The sequence below is a fragment of the Odontesthes bonariensis genome, chromosome 14 (assembly GCF_027942865.1).
Source record: "Odontesthes bonariensis isolate fOdoBon6 chromosome 14, fOdoBon6.hap1, whole genome shotgun sequence".
Classification (NCBI taxonomy): Eukaryota; Metazoa; Chordata; class Actinopteri; order Atheriniformes; family Atherinopsidae; genus Odontesthes; species Odontesthes bonariensis.
Window position 1 is genome coordinate 29,725,104 of NC_134519.1, and position 22,273 is coordinate 29,747,376.

Genomic DNA, 22,273 nt, shown 5'->3' on the forward strand with positions numbered 1-22,273 from the left:
GTTTCTTAAAGGAAAAACTTCCAAATGACGTGAAACGCTCATATGACTTATATTTCCCTGCTGTAGGGGTGGACCCTATTATAAGTCATATTTAAGGGTATGATTATTTCATTTGGAGGACTTGGTAGGTTTAGTATTGAAGGTCACTAGCAGCTTTGCAGTTTGCACCTATAGAATACTGTTGGTTGGTTATAATATCCTTTACACGTCAAACAAACCCACATATATATGTATAATACATGATACTTTCCAGAAAGATGAGGTTTATGGTTTTATTCGGTGAGTTCAGACTAAGTAAATTAGAACAGGCCTTTATTTTATTGGCATACTTAGGCTGCGGTAGGAAGTCATTTGTTAACTCTTAGTTAATAGTGTCTTATAGTTATATTCATTTTATAGTTTTATGTAGCAACCTTTGGCTTTTTGTTCTCCTTTTTGTCTGCCTCATGCTATTTCCTGTTATTGGCTGTTTAAATTCTAAACCTTAAATTAAATCAATTAAATCAAACTTTGCTTTCATGGTTTCTTTATTTTACCTCCTTTTCCCTTAGGAAGGTGGGTCATAACATCTGTACCAGTCATCTTTCACACATCTATACTGCTGTACAACTTTACTTCGTAATTTAAGAATCTAGCTGCCGCACTTTCTGAACCGCAAGGGAATGTTGTCAAATGAATCCAGCTGCTTTTATCAGACTTATTTACCTTAGATTATAAACAACTTTTCACTATGGCATGTCTGTGGCCTTGTAGGTAATTGATTGATTTAAGTTTAAAGGTCACTGTCTTGTGCAACATTGGTTCAGTTGGCTGGTGAAACTTTGGCACAACCAGCAGCTACTTTTAAATCAAGAGTTACATAATGGAGCTTAGCGGGAAGATACCAGCTGGGACAGACCTCTGGGTGGAATAAAATCTCTCTTTTGCTATTGTAGTTTCTCCTACCTCCCTCGAAGGCATCACTGAGAATATTCATAGAAAAAATTCAAAGATTAAAAAGTTATTTCATATCGGGAAAAAGTGACTGGTTTGGAAAAGGTCCAGGCTAATTTCACCAAGATTAAAACTTGCTTAAAGCCTCCATTAACAGAGCCTCCAACTCTCTGTTGGCCTAAAGAATCTATATGTGTAAGTTAATGATTGGCAGCTCATTTTTCAAGTGATATTTCAACATAATTAAAAACTGAACTCATACCACGCATTTCTCAAATGTAATGAAGCTCTAAATCTTGCAACTGACTTTGAGAACACTTTTGCCTGTTGGCCAAGAACTCTGCAGTTTGTGGTCAGTCCGTCAGCAGTTATTTGGGCCAATAAAGACTTTTCTTTTCCTCTCTCTCCCTCTAGTCAAACCACAATCCCTCTCGGAGTCAGTTTTCTGCTTTGGTGATGGAAAAGGAGTGCTTCTTGCTAATTCCTTTTCCATTCATGGCGGGACAAAAGACACTGGTTGCAGCTCCTTACACAACTTTTTCATAAGCATCTCCTGGTTTGCTTTGCTTTCAACTTGTGCTGAAGCTTTCAGGAAAAGGTTTGTGGGCTGGACCTGATGGGAAACACGGTTCTTTTGGCCTGAGGAGGTGTGCTCGGACTGTTGCATATCAACGCAAACACAGACACAATGAGGATGGAGAGAAAGGAGTTGAACTGCAAACACAGTGTAAAATGAAAAGGGTGAAGAGGACAGAAAGATTAGACCACAAAAATATTCATTTACAGCCATTGTTGAAGCTTGAAGCTTTATTTAGATGCAGTGGTAATTTGAGCTACCCGTTTATCTATATGACAACATACTCAGAGGAATAATGCAAGCAAGCATTAATTAGTGACAGATAGGGGTGTCAGGATTGGGTGTAATAGGAGCATCCACCAAAGTCTTCCCATGCAGACATAGGTTGTGGACCACCTCTATGCGCCAGACTGAGAAAATGATTGATTACTGAATCCACCGTTGGATACATTTTTACCTTGGAGCCCTCTGGTGATTCTGGATGAGAAACAATAATGCCACCAGGATCAATATCGCCACTGCTGCATCCAGAAATTGAAACTGAAATACAAGGAGGACGCCATGTATCAGCTCTGTGCAGAAACACAGCAGAATTCTCTCAAAACAAGATCATCTCAGATGGACTGAAAGTCTGTGGACACAGGTTCTGTGGTATAGAGTCCACTGCTTTTATGAAAAAATGATGATATGGGGAGTGCATCAGTGCTAGTGGCCAATGGATGACTTGCACAAAGGCGATGTTTTTTCCCGGGAGGTAAATGGTTATTTCAGCAGGACAATGCTGTACCTCCATACAACAGTTTAATAGAGTCAGAGTGTGTGTGCTTGACTGGCCTGCCAGCAGTCTAGTCCTATCTCTTACTTAAAATGCACAGCGCACTATGAAGAGGAGAATCAGCAAAGACCATTGAGCAGCTGAATTCTGGTAATCCGTAGGAATGAACACTAATTCCTCTGAGAAAACACAATAATTAGTTTCTGCAGTTTCAAAATGATTCAAGAGTCATGAAAGAGAAACCTGATTTAACACAAAAGTAAACATGCCCGTATTCCAACTTTGTTTTGCTCTTTATACTTGTTTCTATTTTTTAATACAATGGATTGTTTGGTTTTAACTGTTTTTCTTCCCATCCTTAATGAAAATAAGGCTTCTAGATTTCTAATGAGTAAACCTGAACAAACAGCACATAAAACCAAAACAAGGGGATGAAAACAAAGAGGCATTCAAATTTTTGTTCAATTGTTGAGAAGGGCATAATATGCCACCATTAATATATTAAAGCATATTCTTAAAAGCTGACGCAATTTCGACACAATTTTCGCAGCTGCTTGCCAGTGAACAACACCACTGAGAACTCACATCATAATTCGTCACATATCAGGTTTATACACTCTTCTTGAGTATTTTAAGTTTTTCGTAGCTGACATTAAGAAGTGTTACTTACTTATAGGCAATATTTCACCAGTGTTTGCTGTTGCATCAGCAGTTACTGGCGCTGTACTGGTGGTGCAAAATTAAGAAAAGGAAAAGAAAAAGTCAGACTTCTTTGTCAGAGTACAACACACAAAGTACAGGTGAAGCATTATTAGCTCACTTATTTCTTAATATGATAGATATATAACTGCTGTATTTGCAAGTAATAGCAAAACAGAACGCAACAGTGTCAACTTACATATATATAGTATGTAAGTATAGAGAAAATATATATATATTTTTATAATATATATTCTTTAAACTAAACATTACCCAAGTCTGTATTGATGTATGATAACACTAATTTTATTCCGATCTGATACCAAGTAAAACCAAAGGTGATTTTGTCGATACTGATACCGATACTTAAAAAAAAGAAAGCTTAATATGTTAAAACAAGGGAATTAGAAAAAAAAAGTGTGTTTCAAACTCTAGCCAACCAATGACAGCAAAACTCAGATTATCTCACTTATTCTTTATTTATAGAGCATTTTCAGTTGTACGAAAGATGAGAAAAGATGATTGGAGAAACTAAAACAAAAGGATCTGCCGAGAACCTGAATAACAACAATAAATAATGGCAACTGACCTGTAGAATGAACAAGTCAAGATGTACCCTGACCCTACGTCACATGGAACGTCATTTCTATTTTCGGATGTAAAACAGCTCAACACATTCAGCCACTCTCATCCCATCAAAACCAGCTGCTGTGCCTCTGAAGAAGGGGCGCATTGATACAGGCAGGAGGAGATGTAAGTTAGTCCCTGCCAATCGGCAGGGAAAAGGTCCTATAAATGGCGAAATAACTATGTACTACGTTAAAAAAAGTAGCTATGAACAGGAAATTAGTGCGGATTTGCGAAAGGATTGATACTTTCACAAATCCGCACTAAGTTCCTAAAACGGACACATTTGGGATCGTAAAATATCGATACTTAAGTATCGATCTGCACAACACTACAAGTGAGTACGATTTATTTTGTGGTGCAAAATCTCCAAAAAGTTGGACCTGCTGGAGGTGACGAGGATTTAACTACATGATGACAATGACTGTGCAGTTTTTATAGGTTTTTGTCAAATACCATCCTTAAACAAACCATCTATCTGATTTATTACCATTTTTTCACAGCAAATTTGTCTGTAAAGAACAGCATTGCTTCATTATGTACAATTGTGGTCAACTGCCCTATTTACGGCAGAGGAAAGACTTTCCTGGCATCGTGGTGATGCCTCAGTGGAAGATGTTGATATGTTGAAAGAAGATCCAAAAAGAACGAGAAGTATGCACTGAGAGTATTAACCCAGGAGGATGGCACTGAGCCCTCTGCTCACCCCCCTGTTTACATGATTACAGAGGACATACACAGAGTAGGGTTTCACATTCTGAAAGAAGGAGGGACTGGGTGGTCACTGATGTTATCTGAGATGATTTTGTACCGAGCACAGTGTGGAGACATAGCACATACCTCATCTTACCACACACGCACCAAACTTTGACTTTTAGTCACCAGGGTCCCAACAAAGCTGCTGTTCTCCGTCACCGGCTGCTCCTCCGAACTTCTATTGGCTGCTGCCTGATGGAGTGGGTGTGGTTCTGCATGTCTAGCCTCCTTCTTGTCATTCTCGTTGGACAGGAGGAACCGTATGAAGGCATATTCGCAAGCTCCTCCTCGCTCCGTGCTCTCTTTCACACACAAGCAAACCCAGTTTCTGTTATGGCAGGGGCTGCGCAGTGGCATTTACCAGACAGCCGGGGCATGCCACTCTCCCTGACAGCACCTCCCCGCCTGCTCAGGACACAGACAGGCAGAGCTGAGAGCAGACTGTAGTGGACTGTCTAACAAACACGCCCTCAGATCAGCAAGTGAGGGAAACTGCTGAACATGTCACAAGGTAAGAGCTGATATAATATTCTACTCATACCATCTCTCCAGGCAGCAGAGGGATGCTAGATTATGTAGTTAATCAAAGCTGAGATGCTGTATGCTGACCTTGGATGCTGAGGATCAGGGACAAGCTGCTTTAAATTCGGGGTCAGAAAAGCAGTTGACTGTGAGTTGAAGCGATCAAAAAAATTGTGTTGGGGGGGGGCTTTTGGCCCCTTATTACAATACTAAATCTTTGCCTTTTAAAGATGATTTAAACACGTTGATTTACAATGAGATTTGGTTGCATTTAAATTTACACATGCTGTGAAGGAATCCACTTCAATTGACACATGTCCATGTAAACACACATGTAGGCAGCTCACTTTCTATTTTAACCTTGCCGTGTTAACATACCGTTGCTTTCTTTCTGCCCCTGGCAGCTGTTTCATCCTCTGAGCTTCGGCCCCACATGCCGTGCAATGAGGCTTTAGATGCCACATTGCAACCCTGACCCTGTTGCTTTTGGAAAAGGACCAGTAGTCCAAAACCCCCGAGACAACGACAAAAAAAAACTATGAATACAGATCACAGACAGAGAAATTTCAAGGAAATTGAGTCGAAAAAAGAAGAGGCAGATAGAGCAGGCGGCAAAAGGGAGCTCGACTCCAAACAGCTGGCTTTGGTTCCTAAATCAACTATGAACAGAAGATGAGGTTTAGAGCTATGTGGTGGAAAAAAAACCACAGACTGTACAGCCAAAAAGCGGAGGGGAGGAAAGATTTTTATTTTTCCGGGAAAGAGAACAAAAAACTGTGAAACACGCAGACGTATACACTGTAAAGAAAGATGGACAGAAGGAAGGAAAGAGGCACAGGAGAATGCACTGAGAGACCTTTGTGTAGTGGTCTGAGCCTCACTGCTAAGGAAGCGCAAGTTCACCATATTTATTAAATTTTTAGCCCTGACCATAAACAAAAGGATAAAAGGATAAAATGATAGAGCATAGTCACTGGTTTGTGGACACTGTTGTAATACATCCGCCTTCCTTTTGATGACACTTTAATAGCACGGTGCGTGGTCATCATCTGATTGTTGTATTGATGGTTGCGTATGTTATATAATCTGCATCAATGGTACCTTCACACATATGCCATGAACACTAATGCACCCCTACACCACCACAGATGCTGGCTTTTGTGGCATTATCTAAAAACATCCTCAGTGGTCTTCCACATCTTTGGCTTGTAGAACCAGACATCCATTTCTCTCAAAAGCAGCTGAAAATATGGCTTCTTCCTTGAGTAATACGGGTACAGGTTACATTTCTGGATGCAGCAGTAGACCGTTGAGTAAAAGGACGATTGATGTTTGTCTGACTGGGTTTCGGCACAGAGTGGTGAACCACGACCCATCTTTACTCGGAAAGACTAAACCTTTTGCGATGATACTTTTATACCCGACGCTGACACCCTCACCTGTCACCTATGAAACCTGCCGATCACAGAATCTGCCAGAACATTTGTGTTTTCCATAAACTTTTCTGTCTTTTCTTTGCCTCATTTTTCTGAGAGAGCTGCGGGCATCAAATCCCAGGTTTGTTTATACTTTGTAAATACGAGGTTGAAAGAAGACACTAAAAATGATTTCTTTAGACTTGTGTGTGTCTGTAAAATGAAATATTCAAACAAATAAATAAATCATACATTAAAGTTTTTGTTTCATTTTACAAGGAATACTTGATTGAGGGATTGGCGTGATTGGCTGGTGATTGAGATCTTAAACTTTAATGAGGTAGTAAATCAAATCAGAAAGTATATATTTAATGGACATCTGTATGTTTAGACCTCTCTTTGTGGGGGTCATTAGAAACTGTACAATTCTGTTATGGCTTCGCTTGTCCATACTGCTTTTATTTGGTCTATACCAAAGTGCTGTCTCAAAACTTCAGTTTAGACCAACATAGCAGAGTAACCAGCCGACACACAGATTTATGCTGTCATTCCCAAGCCACAGCACTAACATGGCAACAGATAAGAGCTGCATCTCAGTATGTATCCTTACCAGCATCCTTTATCACTAAATCAGCAATGTCCTCTGTCCTCACCAGATTTTTCAAGCCTTTATCATTGCTTCATTTAGAGATGACCCCAATGTGTGAATATTTCATCTGAGGCTTTGGTTAAGGCTGCTGTGGACAGGCATGTTGTGATTATGAGGTTTACGCGGATGCAGGGAGAGCCTGAAGGTCTGCTTGAGGAGGGACACATTAACCCAGAGGAGGAGAGCAGCTGTTGTGGGAACAGGGAAGATAAAGATGGAGAGAAACTCAAATAAAATGTCTGTGCAAAAACAACAAGAATTAAAAATAATGTCATCTTCTCCGGAGCTACGATACATTAAGAGTTTCAACGCAAATGAAACTTTGATTTTCAAAAAACCAAAGATAAAAAACGGAGCTCAGACTTTGGGTTAAGTTGAGAGTGCAGAGGCAGCAGGACTGCTGCCCTGAGCACTGCTGTTTGGTTGGGGCCTGTTTGGGGTAAGCAAATATTTTACGTTTCATTTCTTTGGTTTCCTGTGAGATGGACCTACCGCTCCAAGCGCAGACAAATTAAAGCATAAGCCACGGAAATGTGGAGGGAGTAAAGTAATGACACTGGGGAATTACCTAACCCTAACCCTGCTATATTGTTTCCTCTGTGGTAACCTGGTCAGGGAGAAACTTAAAGGTCTATATTTATGTGTGAGAAACAGTGAGCTGGCCCTTTGGGGGACTGGCAACCTGTCCCGGCTGTACCCTAGCACTCCCCCATTTTGCTTATTGGCAACAACAAGCACTTTTGTTTTCATCTTCTTTGTTGGAAAGTCACAAATAAAGTCTTAATAACGTCTTCTGTGTCTCTCTTGGAAGATGATCCAACATGTATTTAGAACAGAAGAGAGTACAGAACAATTCAAGGACGATAGTTTTAAACAAAACGATTTTCTGCTGTTCTTTAAATTTCTTCAACGAAGATATTCACTTTCTTTTCTGAAATAAAAAAAACTAATGATATCCTTTGTATAATGTTCCAGCCTTCATATAGAATCCAAATACTTTCTAGAATTTAGATTTCTGATTTGACGGAGTATTGTAAACCGTGTCAGCGTTATCGGTTCTGTGTATGTTTGTATCTCACAAGAAATGATACTCTTATGTCTGAAACCGGTGTTGACTCTGTGCAGTATCAAGTGATTTATGGTACATTTAAACTGAGAAAGGATTTACAAAGCAATAATTTGATAGTCTGATTGTGAAATTTGGATCAGATTTGTATTAAAAACTTTACAACCATATTTCAAATAGTTTCATATTGGACACATGTTTTGTATGTACAAGACCAAACATTTACAAATGCTCTTGAAGTAAGCAGCAACTGGTAGTCTGTCTCATCCAGGTTTGAATATGTTATTGAATGTCCTCTTTATTCAATGTGTATTAGCTGTTCCCCCCCAAAAAATGGGATTTACCTTTGTTCTATTCATTTTTCTCCTTCTAGACGTCTCACGTTGAGCTTAAAGTCCCCACTTCTCAAAAATCTATGCAGAAATGTGAAAGTATTTCCTGAAAGTGTTTTCATTGTAGATGAGGCGTGCCGACAGTCTGCATTCTGAACTGCATGAGTGAGCCGACTGATTGAGATGTCTGCGCTGACAGGTGCTCTGTGCTTCGGTGCCGATCAAGAGAATGGGAATCATGTGCCTCTACTAAAAAGTTTTCTGTTTATTTTGTGGTTTGTCTGTCTTCTTGAAGCAGTGTCACCTGAAGGGTTCGATTAGCATGTACAGCAAAGACATACGGTATCTATAGGTCTCCATGCTTTGCATGTAGTGTAGCTTTACAGCCACACGTTTGGGCTAAACTTAGACCTCTCAGATCCAGGGACCGAAAGATTCCTGACATTATCAACCCCCACAGGAATAAGAGCATACTGTAATAGTTTGAATGTATAACACACGAGGGTAACAGAAGTGAACACACAAAGGAATGATGATTCTATTCACAAGCATATTTAGAGACGACATTTTCAATGTATTCAAATTAGCAGATGTCTATTTCTCATGCTCGCTGGGGTTCATTCTAGCACCCCATCTGTCGTGCATGCTTGCTATGCAAGTTTGTATGGTCTTTTGCTAAATGTGTCTTTAACTCCAGGTGAAGTGGACATTATGTTGTTTTTAACTTGCAAAAAAAAAAAGTCACGAAAAAGGTGGTGTGCTAGTTTTAACTCACAGATTTGTTGCTGTTTACTTTTGGCCATCAGAGTGTGTGAATGACAGAGGTTCAAATTCCTGTCAGGGCCATTCGGGGGTGTTTGTCTGTTTACTGCATTGCTGACATTGTTTGGGGCTGTGGCTTGGTGGCTGTGGTGCCTCAAGATGAGAGTGAGCTGCCGCTGAGGCTGGTGGTCAAGAGAGAGGAGGGGTAAACCAAGGAGGAGAGAGGAGGTACAGATAGAAAGGGAGGGGGGGTAGAGGACGCTGGGACTACAGTGAATTCTCCATTGAATAAAGAAATGAAGGGAGAGTCAGCAGATTAAAGAGGAGGCATTGTTTTGTGCTGTTAAAAAAAAAAGAAAAGGCGGTCAAATACTTTAATTGACACATAACTGAGGAAAAGAAAGTCATGAGCAGCTCAGTAAAAGTAAACCAAGGATCCGAAAGAAGATGTAGAACTAGTAGAAGGCGGGAAGGAAAGTAGTGAGTCAGAACAATGGGTTTCTGTATTTGTGTCTGTAGGAGTATATTTTTGCACTGGTGGCCATAGCTGCTGGGCCAAACAGTCACAAAAACTATTTTCAGCTCTCGTCCGAGATGGCAGGGCTGTAATCAAGTGAAGATCAGGCCTGCCACTGCTGAATAATGGCTGCCTGGTGCATGGAAGAAATGAAGCAATGAGTGCGTGTGGAAAAAAAGTCTTTGGGAAAAGATGAGGAATAAAAGAGAAGGAAAGCACTTGTGAGTAAATGGAGTACTGCTCTAACATTGAGTCATAAAATTCGAAAAATAAGCCTCCCACCAAAAGTATAACAACAGATATAAAGTGTCAGAGCCAAAATGTATATGTTTGTGCCCCAAGAAATAGGTTCCATATCATACAACACTGGAATAAACTTTTTTATTTAGTGTAATTGGTCAGATACCATAGATTCAGTCAGACAATGTGATAACGAATTGCTTTGGGAACTAAAGACAGCCAGTGATGGAGGGACAAAATGGTAGTAAAAGTTCTAAACATGTAAAAAAAATGTACTAACGCAAACATTTTCCGGATTTGTTGTTTACAGGAAATAGCTCACGTCATAAACCAACAGAGAATGGAATTAAAGGGAAGCCTTCATACTCGGTGGAAACCCCTTATGGATTCCAAATTGATCTGGATTTCCTCAAGTATGTAGACGACATAGAAAAAGGCAACACCATCAAAAGAGTTCCTATTCAGCGCCGAAGCAAGGGCCCCCGAGCCAGCACTCTGCCCAGGCACCTCAACCCTTCTGGGTGTGGTTACCGTCCAAGCCCATGGGGATCTACTGGAGCTCTTGGCCCCCGATCCCGGCAGTCAGATTACCATCAACATGGCAACATGTCTTGGGCATACGATTACAGGCAGCCCCACTCCCCCACAGGGCTCAAATCTCTGGCAGAAATGGAGGCCAGAATCAAGGAGTTTGATGAGCAACCTCTCGGAGAGCACATCAGACCTCACCTCCTTCGTGCTTCCAGTTTGCCGCTTACGGTATTACTGAGACAGGAATCCGAGTCCACAGATGACCGAAACAGTGTCTGGAGTTCAAGAGATCAGCTCGGAGGAAGAAACATCTCATGTGAAGACGTCTTCTACTCTCTGGACAGCCCTCGCCCACAGGACTGCTCTGGGCTGTTGAGGCGCCTGACTGAGGCCCTTGAACGTGTGGGGGAGCTGGAGATGGAAATCAGGGTTATTCCCGAGCTCAGGGCACACATCTGCATCCTCCAGGAGGAAAGGGAAAGGCTCCGTCTGGGCCTGGTCCCACACGTCTTTCCCTCCACAATGAATGGAACCGCAGAGCCTTCTGCCTCCTCTCACTACAGCAAAGTAGATGTCAAAAGGCCTCAGAATGAAAGCCACAGCATGCTCTCTCGAAATCCCAGCGTTGCTCAGGATGATTCAAATCCTACGCACGAGTGGAAGACTAGCACAGACCTGGACGAGTTGCTGACGGTAACGTCCCTTCAGGCCAAAGTAGCGGCACTGGAGCAGAAGCTCCATGAGACTGGCCTGGAGCTCAAGAGAGTGGTGGGGCTGCTGAGGGAGCAGCAGGAGGAGAGCAGGAGGAAAGATGAGAAGATGGAGCACCTCATTAAGAACCCAGGGACGTGGGTCCGTGCAGAGAGGGTGGTGGTGGAACAGGATGGAGACGAGACAGTGGTGAGATCCATACCACATTATAATAAAGCATCCTCCTTCACCTGTAGACGAACTGTTACCACAAACACTCAAGGGCACCATCAACAAGACTCTGCAACATCTACTGATGCTTCAGGCGAAAGCACAGACACGGCAGCGGTCATTCACCACATTAAGAAGATCAAGAGTCTCCTGGACCAGCAGTGGGAGTGTGTGTGTGGAGACACTAAATCCGGAAAAAAGGGGAGACCTCTAAATCACCCAGATCCCAAAGTCAACTCCCTGCAGCAGGAGATGGTGGAACTTGTTGACTTCCTCATGTCCTACTACAAACAGGAAGGAGACAGGGAAGGTGAGACGATTCAGCAGGGAGGTACTGTGATCTCAGATGGGTTTAGCTAGTTGATGCAACGATTAATGCACAGTTATCTGACCACAGGAAAGCACAGAAAACCTTCTCGGTTAGATTTTGACCACGTTTGTTATAGTGAAGGCCAATGTGAATACATGTCCACATTCTCATGTTTAGAGTAATAAATAGTAGTGTAAAATGCATGATAGCTACAAAGTTGGTTGACCCTTTAGGGTTCCCATGCAGGCTGGTTCAGCACTAATCTTGAAAGGCAAACAAGAGTAATTCTGTTTCTGGTGATAAGTCTGACTTTATGGCTTGTGAGTAAGCCCCCACATCTCCCAAAAAAGGGTTTTGCCGTCAAAATATAGCCTGATAAACCAGCCTAAATGGATTGGATGTCTAATTTAGTCTGGCTCCGATCAATGGATACAACGGAACATTGTTGATGAGCACAACCCGTTGTCTTTCAAACCGTGTCTGTGCCTATAGGCCAACGCTCTGACCAAGCGCGACAGAAAGCTTTGGTGGGAGGGGACTCTTCCAAAACTGATGCCAAGGCTGAATCAAACGAGCGCTGTTCCATTGCCGCCGCCATCTTTCTTGTTGTGCTTTCGCTTGTCTATGTTCGCTTCCACTGCCCAACGTCGCACTGCTCTGTCGTCACTCCCTCAAAACCCCGCACCAGAACCCTCTGCCCCGCCCGCGTTGATTCAAAACACATCTCTGCGTTGTGATTGGTTTCGTTGCCATCTGCCAGATTCAGGGCAGTATTTTCAAAATGAAAAGTGGTTCGAGGCCAGACCCAACCGCAGGCAAAACATTTTGCCGTCCAGCAGTTGGCGCTGGTTTTCCAGGCTAGTCAAAATATATAATCTCTCAAGTGAGTCCTGGATCCGCCTCCTCCCTGTGAGACATGTCTGAAACACCTTCCCTGGGAAGCATCATAACCAGATGCCCAAACCACCTCAACTGGCTCCTTTCAAAGTAGGCGAGCAACAGCTTTCCTCTGAGCTTCTCCTGGATGACTGAGCTCCTCAACCCATTCGATTCAGTTCGGTTTTATTTATGTAGCGCCAAATCACGACAAATCTCAAGACACTTTAAAGGTACCGTCCAATCAAAAAAAATTAATTCTACACTAGTCCACTTCATACAAAGCTAGTTAAAAAAAGAAAAGTAGCCATGCTAAGAAACCAACAGATTGCATTGTGTCTTCAATTCAATCCCGTCGTGAGCGTGCACGAGCCGACGGTGGAAAGAAAAAACTCCTTTCTAACAGGAAGAAAGCTCCAGCAGAGCCAGAAGCAGGAAAGACGGCCATCTGCCTGGACCTACTATAAGGGTGAACCCAGCCACCCTTAGGAGGGTGTGGTCATATTGGCCACTTGTATTTGTCATCTCATTCTCTCAGTCACTACCCACAGCTCATAATAAGTGAGGGCTGGAACATAGATCCACTGGTACACTGACAGCTTCATTTGTCAGGTCAGCTCTCTCATCACAGCAACAAAATGTTAAAAGTTCCACATCACTGCCCCAATAGGCTGTTCAGTCTTCTGATTCGTTCCTATCTGCACTTGTCAACCAAAACCCCTCAGATTCTTAAACTCCCCCACTTGAGGCAGCGACTCACATCCAACCTGGAGTGGGAATTCCGCCCTTTTATGACTGAGGACCACAGCCTCAGACTTGTAGGTGCCAACTCTCATACCGGCTGCTTCACGCTTGGTTCGCAATGCGAACAAAGTTCTCACGCTGGTTGAACAGGGACTGAATGTCCCATAACAGATGGCCTGATACCCCATACTCCTTAAACACCTCCCTCAGTGCATATCAAGGGAAACTTTACCTTCTAAAGTTGACAAAACACATCATCTTTCAAAAGAAATGTTTTGAAAAGTGAAAGAATATTTTCAGTCAAGTCACTGATTGGTGATGTTGACTTGCCGTTACAGGGATTAAAAACTTGGTTTCACTTGTTGAATACAGAAGAATTAAATGAACAAAAATTATTTCAATGAGCCCTATCTTGCTCACTTGTTTCACAAGAAAGAAAAATGGAACCTTTTCACTTATTCCAAGCCATAAAGTCAGGCTGTCCAGAGAGCATCATCAGATTTCTGGAGTCTGAATGTATCCTTTTTATTTCTATTTCACAACGTGAACCTCATAATGCTGAGTTGGGTTGTATGAATTAGCGTTAAGAAATAAGATGGTTAGAGACTGTGAAGTGCAAAAAGCTGAGTACAACAGCGCTTGAAGTATGAGTCATAGTGTCTTTTACAGTAGTTCTACAGCTGTGATTTAGAGGAAAAAAATGGCTGTATGCATAAGAAAATAAATCATAAGGAAAACATGAATCTTATGAGGAGCATGTAACGTTGCTGATGTTTCATCGTCTCCTGTGTTTTTGTTGTCTGTTCAGTCTCTAAATCCACCCTGAAGACAGATGGATGCCCCAAAAACCTGCACTCTGAGGTTGCTAATGAAGGGTTAGTAAATAACTCTGTGTGACTAAAGTATCCTTTAGAGTTATGATTATTGGTTATTTGACTGAAATTGAGGCTCTTTAAGCTTTTGCTGCATACCTCTGACCAAGAAAGACATCCTGATTTTAGACTGAAGGATGAACACCACTCCCCCTGAAGTTGTCACTTATGGAAGTGTTGCCTCCTGTGTCTAAAAATAACTGTGAGACAGGGGACATTTGCCTCAAATACATGATTTTTTTTCTCATCGCTCTAGGTCAAAAGAGTCTATCTACCTCTATCTCTTGTCCATCTACAATCTATATGGTTGTTTCAGACAATCTTTACGCTCCAACTTTCATTTCAACATTCAGTTCCAGCCACTGAAGCTTTGATTGGTCTTAAATTATCCGACCTACAACAGACAACATGTACAATGCATTTAAACGGTCTCCTTCCTGAAGGAGTCAGCTCTGACATTGTGGGTGAAATGGTTGGTTAACAATTTTTCTTAATGATTTAAGCTAATTTTTAAGTCTAATTTATTCGTAAATGCCAAGAGTTTAACAACCTTTTTAAGAACTTAATGACGCAAATGCATACTGTGTCATTTGCCAACACTGAGGTATCTAATACTTGAATTTCCTACATTTTACTCTAGATTCAAAATGATCCCAAGTGCTAATCTGGTCGTTCAGGACTGCGTGAACCAGGGTATGCATGGTGTTCTGAAACGCAGGGACTGCGGCACTGGCTTTTGGAGGATGGATGCTGCTCAGGTAGCTGCAGAACCTGTGAGGAGAGGAGTGGATGGCGAGAGACACAGAGGCCCAGGCAGACATATGATAGCATTGGGAACAGGATCAGGGCGAACAGATGGAGGTGTAGAGCCGCTGGAACCCAAGCCTCCAGAGAAAACGGCCAAAACAAAAACCCCCAGAGAACAGATGGAGGGAAACTCTGGCTCAGAAACCAGTGGGAGGTGAGAGAAAAACACAAACACCATGTCACTGTCTGTTTGGGGAAAAAATGTAAGTGTACATGTCAGGGAACAGCTCCAATTTTTGCATTTCCTCTCATGGAAGTAAACTATTTAGTCTTGTTTTTTCCTCCTTAATGCACCCATCTACTCGTGCTTTTTGTTCAAGGGAGACGGTGAGTGCAGATTTTCTGTCTGCTTGTCATTTCCTCAAAGATCACATGGACAACATGGACAACCCCAGTGATGACATGGTAAGAATCCTTTAAACCAAATCTAAAAAGATACAGAGTCGGTATTGAATCAGCTCATAGGTAGAGATGGATAGCCGTTCGATTCTACAGTTCTGTGAAGCGTTTTAGCTTCTTTTAGAGAACTTTTAAGGCCCACAACTACACTGTTGTGGTTCACTCATCCTCTTGAGTTGCTGTGGCTCAGGTGGAGGGGTGGGTCATCAACTGACTGCCAGGTTGGCACAACCCCAAATCAGCAAAAAGTTTGGACAACATTACATTACATTACGGTCATTTTGCAGACGCTTTTATCCAAAGCGTGTAGAAAATGCTTTTCAAAAGAAAATGAGGCGATTCCTGGTGAACGTGGACTGGTATTTCATTACAGACAGTATAAAGCCAAGATATGTCATGTCTTTTTTATAGGGCTGGGCAACGATTAAAATTTTTAATTTAATTAATCACATAATTTCCTTGATTAATCAGGATTTATCGCATTTGTACGCAAAATCCAAAAATTAATTCAAAAGTAGTGTATAGCTTTTAGCATTTAGTGTTATTTTAAATGTGCTGCCATATGAATGAAAGTGTCATAACATTTGTTGCGCAAACACACTTTTAACATCAGCATTTTTATGTAGAAGCCTCGCTCCACTGTCTGTTTCCTTGAATGACTTGTTGGTATCAGTTGTGTGTTTTGCCTTTAAATGTGGGGTAGGGGTTCTTTTCCTGGAGCATTTGTTTTACATATTGCTTGAAATACTCTTCACACCCCCATTGCAACCAATTAATTAAAAGTTTTGACACAAATATGAAAAGTTTTAGTGGCCTCTAGAACGTACAATCTAGGAAAAACACTATCCAATCATACTGAACGGACCGTTAATGATGATTGGATTCTGATGCCGTCTATCAAACTGCAATCTGCTCCTCCCTCCCCCTCCTTCCCCCTGTGCGCGTACCCTGCTCCGTGAACGAATTACGTGTCCAGAAGCTTGGCAGGAAGCTAAACTAGAGCCAGCTTGGCTAGCACCTAGCATTATAAACATAAAGTTATCATATACTAAATACGGCAACGATCGATGCTTGCTGCCAGAACAGCGCTCGTGCACCTTCGTGCTCGTGCGCGTTCATGTACAATAATAAATTACATAATAAAACATACGTTAATGCGCGATAAAATATTTACTGACGTGAAATAATTAAAGAGTTAACGCGATAATAACGAGTTAACTCGCCCAGCCCTTCTTTTTTTTACTTATCGACTCAATTTTTTTTGTGAATATAAAACCATTTTTGCTTTCAGGCCTGCAACACACTCCAAAAAAAAAAGTTTGGGGTGGTCAACTTCTTCCGCTTTTCAGCCATTTCTTCCCACAAACCTTCAAAGATGTTCTGCCACTGAGGAAACAAAGCGATTAAGAGTTTCAGGTGTTCTTCTAGCTCATGATAAAGGGTGCAACAACGCGGGGTCGTCACATCTTTTGAAAAATAGATGGACTTCTTTGGAAAAGATGTCATCTTGTAGGCGGGATGTCTTGAAAACTGATCTGAGCAGAATACGTCTCCACTGTGTGATGGTCCATCCTAGAGAGGTCAAGTTTCAAATTATTGAAGCAAACAAAAAAAAGCAAGGAAGCGAGGTTGCTGAAACTACTGAAATTGGGTGAAGAACTGTTCAATGCATTTTTAAAGTCTGAAAGGATGGTGGTGAATCATCCTTTTTGTGGAAGAGATGCAGTCAGAAGAAAATGTTGAAGGATTGTGACCGGAGGTCATTTAAACTTTCGATGAAATCAAATATATGAAAAATAAACAGCAGAACTCACAATGCTGTTCAATTTTCCACAGTCACGAAGCACAGAGAACTCGGGGTACTGGCACAAAAAAGCCGAGTAGTCTTAGGAAAAAGGTGAGGCTAATCCAAAACAAAGGCTTCAATCTGATGGGAAGCACAAAGATTGGACTAATGAGACCATATTTATCCTGTTCCAGAGTGATAGGTGCTTCAAAGTATGAAGAACGGCATGCCCAGTGCCTACTGTACAAGCCTGCAGGTCAGCGTTGGCATCTGGGGTTGCTTCAGTTGGTCAGCTTCAGAAAAGTGATGTTTTCAAACTAATGAGGTCAGCTGACAACCTGCATATAAGGCAGGGATGTCCAAAGTCGGTCCTCGAGGGCCGCTGTCCTGCAGGTTTTAGTTGTTTCCCTGCTTCAACACACCTGATTCAGATGAAATGGATCTCTTCAACAGATTGTTAAATTCTGCACAAGTCTGCTAATGATGCATTGATCTGAATCAGGTGTGTTGAAGCAGGGAAACATCTAAAACCTGCAGGACAGCGGCCCTCGAGGACCGACTTTGGACATCCCTGATATAAGGGATGACCAGGTTGTCCAATCAACAGACATTTTTTCTTCCCTGAAGGCATCAGCCAGGATGACATTGCCAGGATACATCAGGCTAAAACTGTAAAAGAGTGGTTCAGGGAACATGAGACATCATTTTCACACATGAATTGGCGACAACCTTAACCGCCAGTGAGCGTCCTTAGGATGTACTGGAGACTTCACGCAGCGGTCTGACTCTCCCATCATCCAGAGTCAGTTGTGGCAGAAGAATAATGCCACTCTGGACAGAAATAAGTATCATGATATTCCGGAAGGTTATCCAAATGATGGCCATGGCGAATACATGCTGCAAACAAAGCAAAATTTGGCTTTTCTTTTTCCAGACAGCTCATGTTAGGTATTGGTAGTTTAATAGCCATTTCTCTAAAATCTTACTGCTGAATAAAATTCTTCCAACATGTCGACAACATGTTCCCTGTGCTTCAGAGGAAGGCTCTGGTTACGTTGTTCCAGCATTGGTTCAGCGCAGCAGCAGAGGAGGCTTCTGAGGCCCGCGGCGTGGCTGCATGCCTGAAAGAAGTGAAGCAGGCGACGCCGTCGCTGCTGGCCTTCCTGGTCAACCTCGCAGACGACAACGGCAACACGGCGCTGCATTACAGCGTGTCCCACTGCAACTACAGCATCGTCAGCCTGCTGCTGCACACAGGTGATCACATCACGCAAACAGCTGCTGTGCAAGCAAAGGGTTTGGTGCATTGACAGTATTGAACTTTGTCAACATTATCCTTTCAACGCCACAGGTGTGAGTGATGTTAATGTTCAGAACAACGCCGGCTACACAGCAGTGATGCTGGCTTCACTGACGGCTCCTGAAGGGCCCAGTGAGATGGAGGTTGTCCGCAAGCTGATGGAGTTGGGAAATGTTAACATTCGCTCCAGCCAGGTAACACAGTCAGTGCAAAGTGATGCTGTTGTGCCTTTCTGTTGTCATTCAAGAGTCCTCAAACTTTTTGAAATCAGATTACTGAGTTTCTGAAGTATCCCGTGAAGGCTCCATTGAGCAAAATATCAAATCTGGAAAGGTTTCATCCAGATGAAGAACAGGTTTTATAAACTCTCTGTCTTTGATCCTCTCTCCCCACAGACGGGCCAAACAGCTCTGCACCTGGCAGTGAGACACGGCCGCGTTGTTATGGTCCGTCTGTTGCTGAGCTGCGGGGCAGACGCCAACATGCAGGACAGCCAGGGAACTACAGCCCTCATGTTTGCATCTGAGAGGGGCCACACACACATTGCAAGACTGCTGCTGGAAAGAAGCCAGTGTGACCTGATGCTTACTGACCAGGTAACACTGCATAAAGCATGTAGACTCATTTTCCAATATACATCCTCCGAGCAGGGAAACACTATTCTGTTTGAGATGGCAGAAGAAGCTTTGTATTCATTTTAACTGCCAACAACCAACTTAAAGGGATAGTTCGCCTCTTTTGACATGAAGCTGTATGACATCCCATATTAGCAATATTATTTATGAACATTTTCTTACCCCCCGCTGCGTCCTGTGAGCTGAGTTCCAGCCTTGTTTTGGCATTGACGAAGGTAGTCCGGCTAGTTGGCTGGGGCCACAAAAATAAAGCGTTTTGCTTCTCAAAACAACATGTGTTCAAAAGAGTAATATATTTGCATCACAAAATCGTTCAACAAAAAAGGTCACACCTCACAATCGCTTGGCGCTATTTTCTTTCCCTTCATATCAATGCGTACAGCCACCTGCCGATAGCTGCACCTGTGACAGTGTTTACTGCTCGGTCTGCACGGTCTACACAGCCCGTAGTGATACGAAGGGAGAGAGAAAATAGCGCCAAGCGATCGTAAGGTCTGACTTTTTCTGTTGAACGATATTGTGATGCAAATGTATTGCTCTTTTGAACGCATATTGTTTTGAGAAGCAAAATGCTTTATTTTTGTGACCCCAGCCAACTAGCCGGACTACCTTCGTCAACGCCAAAACGAGGCTGGAACTCGGCTCACAGGACGCAGCAGGGGGTAAGTCAAATTTAATAAATGATATTGCTAATATGGGATGTCACACAGCTTCATGTCAAAAGAGGCGAACCATCCCTTTAAAGATTTATAAAAGCAGAATGGCAGAACCACAGTGTGGATGTGAGAGGACTGACAGTCTGGATGCACTGGAATAGAGCTTACCCAATGTTCAGCAAGACGCTACAGCAAGACGTGCCTCTCTGGGCTCAGATAAGCTAATCCGCTAACTGTTTCTCATCTGTCAGTCTGTAAGAGTGAGTGGAGGCAGGGAAGAGAGCAGCGGATGCAAATGACTGCAAAAGACTAAACTTAGAGTAAAAAATAACCATCAAACACACTGACTTAACTCTAATTCATGCTTCAATGTGACACAAGCTAAGATCCATGAGACAAGTTAAACTGATGAGTTTGATTCTTAAAACATTAGAAATATTTTATTGTGAGCTGAAGTGGCCTGACTAACTGAGCAGTGTTTTTCTTTCCTGTCTTCCAGCGGGGTCAAACTGCACTCTCCATCGCCATGCGAGGCTCCCACACTGACACAGCCGCCCTGCTGCAGGCCCACGCCAAAGCTCGGGCTCTCTGAAACCGGGAAACTGGAGATCTGCTTATGACTCATCTTCTCACATGTGGTCTTTTTTTTTTATATCTGAGGCACGCAGAACTGAAAACGCAAACTGTTTCGCTCACGTTTCTGAATTCTGGACTGCTGCATGAGCTTTACAGCGAGGCTGTATACGATCAGTTAGTTAAAGCTTGGACAACCGTTGATTGCTGATGCACTACAGTGAATGTGCTGATTTCTGTTGTCTTTATTTTTGATGGTTGTACTTATCTCTGACCTTTGCACATCCATGTAGCAGCTTAGCTCTGCCAACTATGCAACAGAAAATTTATTTATTCTAAAATGTTATTATATTTGTCACATTCATTTGTCCATGTACACGAATAATCAAAAAAAATATCAAACTGTATGCCAACATCTATCTGTTTTAAAGGAAGTTTACTGTATACCTTATAGTTCTGTTGCAGCAATCAAGCACCCTTTAAACAAAATCCGGCGAAATGCTTGTCCCATCCTGCAAACAACACGAAGTTCCAAGAAGGATTCCAAGAAGCCAACCTGTTGATTTCACTCACTAGCTGTTTCTATATTGATGTATACACTGTTTGTCTTTCAATAAAAGAAAAAAAAGGACAGAAAACCAGAGATATTGTGTTTTCTTTTCTTTTTTTTTAAACCAGCAAACATGTTTTTTAAGCTGGCAGAGTTAGAACTGTGAAGTCATTCATCAGTTTTGTTTCTGTAGTAACAAACCCGACCAGCAGGTGGCACAGTTCCTCCATGTTGCTGCCACCACTGCCAGCAAACCCAAACACACCCAAAGTAACAACATACAGAAATATAGAAGGTTAAAATGACCGTATCTAAGGGATTATATCTAATCCCCTTCAAGTGTGACTGACAATTATAAACATGACGCCCACTGATTGGTGCTAATTTCACCGGAGAAGTGGACACAATGAGATTCACCTGCAAGCCAGCCATGTGGCAGCCAGGACGACTCAGTCATGAAAGCAGATTTTTTGGGCTGGCCTTTGTTCCTCAGAGACGCCGGGAAACTGTAAGAGGGCAGAGGGATGGAGTTGCTGCGAAGACTTATGTTTTTAAGCTAAGACAAAAAAGGATTAAGCACAGAGGAAGAAGCAGGATTTCAGTCCGACTGTGCAAAGCCATCTCATTCCCCCTGTGGATTTCTTCCAGCTAAGCTGGCTGTCCTGCTGTAGTGACACAGAGAAAAATACATCACATAACAAAGAAAGCAAAGATGCACAGATAGACGGAGAAGCCATTTTCTTTCTGTTCGTAAAAGTTCACACATGAAGCATCAGCACAATAAAGTGAGGTGAAGACGAAAAAACTCCCATTGGCTAAAACATGTTGAACCGACCACAGATATTTCTGATGAGCTACACAAGAACGGCAACATGTAAATTCGTGCAGGCCAGCATGTGCACGTTCCACAGATTTACAGGAGCGAAATTCACCATCCCCCACCCATACAGGCCTTAATGTCACAATGAATAAAAGGGCTCATTTCAGCCTTTGTGCAGCAGTGAACATCTGTGACACCTCTTTTGTCTGCTGCAGGCACCAGTGGACTTATTACATAAGAACCCAATGGGCCACAACAAGGAGGCTGAGTTTAAAGGCATTTGCCCTCCTTTACTTTAATAATGATAATGGACTGGATTTGTCTACTACAGTTTTTCCGTCTACTGATGAATCACTTGGTCAGTGGATGAATGCAACACACATTTCAGTCAGGGCAGGTATCCGCCCGAGGGATTCACTGCCAGCGCATAGGCTGCACAACTAGTATTCTGTGGGGGTTAATATGAGCAAATGTAAACAAAGTTTTGCTGGCTCTATGTGCTACATATTCACATTAAAAAGACAGAAAACCTTACCAGCAGACATGTTCGGTGTTGCCTGCTTCTTGATCGAGGTTTTCGAAGCTTGGAGAGACTTCGAAAGAGTTCAAGACATTCTCCCACT

General features: G+C 42.4%; 2 protein-coding genes across 2 annotated transcripts in view; one reads left to right on the top strand and one right to left on the bottom strand.

The window, feature by feature from the left end:
- The window catches only part of LOC142399340 (low-density lipoprotein receptor-related protein 8-like), a 122,219-nt gene that overhangs the window by 617 nt on the left and 99,329 nt on the right, over positions 1 to 22,273 (bottom strand). The gene's annotated exons all lie outside the window — the stretch shown is intronic.
- LOC142399339 (KN motif and ankyrin repeat domain-containing protein 4-like) lies at positions 4,595 to 20,911 on the top strand. The gene is made up of 9 exons (XM_075483951.1): positions 4,595 to 4,878; positions 10,181 to 11,632; positions 14,061 to 14,127; positions 14,765 to 15,085; positions 15,252 to 15,336; positions 18,154 to 18,373; positions 18,468 to 18,610; positions 18,812 to 19,012; positions 20,207 to 20,911. The coding sequence occupies exons 1-9, from the start codon at positions 4,869 to 4,871 to the stop codon at positions 20,297 to 20,299; spliced, it is 2,592 nt and encodes an 863-aa protein (XP_075340066.1). The 5' UTR covers positions 4,595 to 4,868; the 3' UTR covers positions 20,300 to 20,911.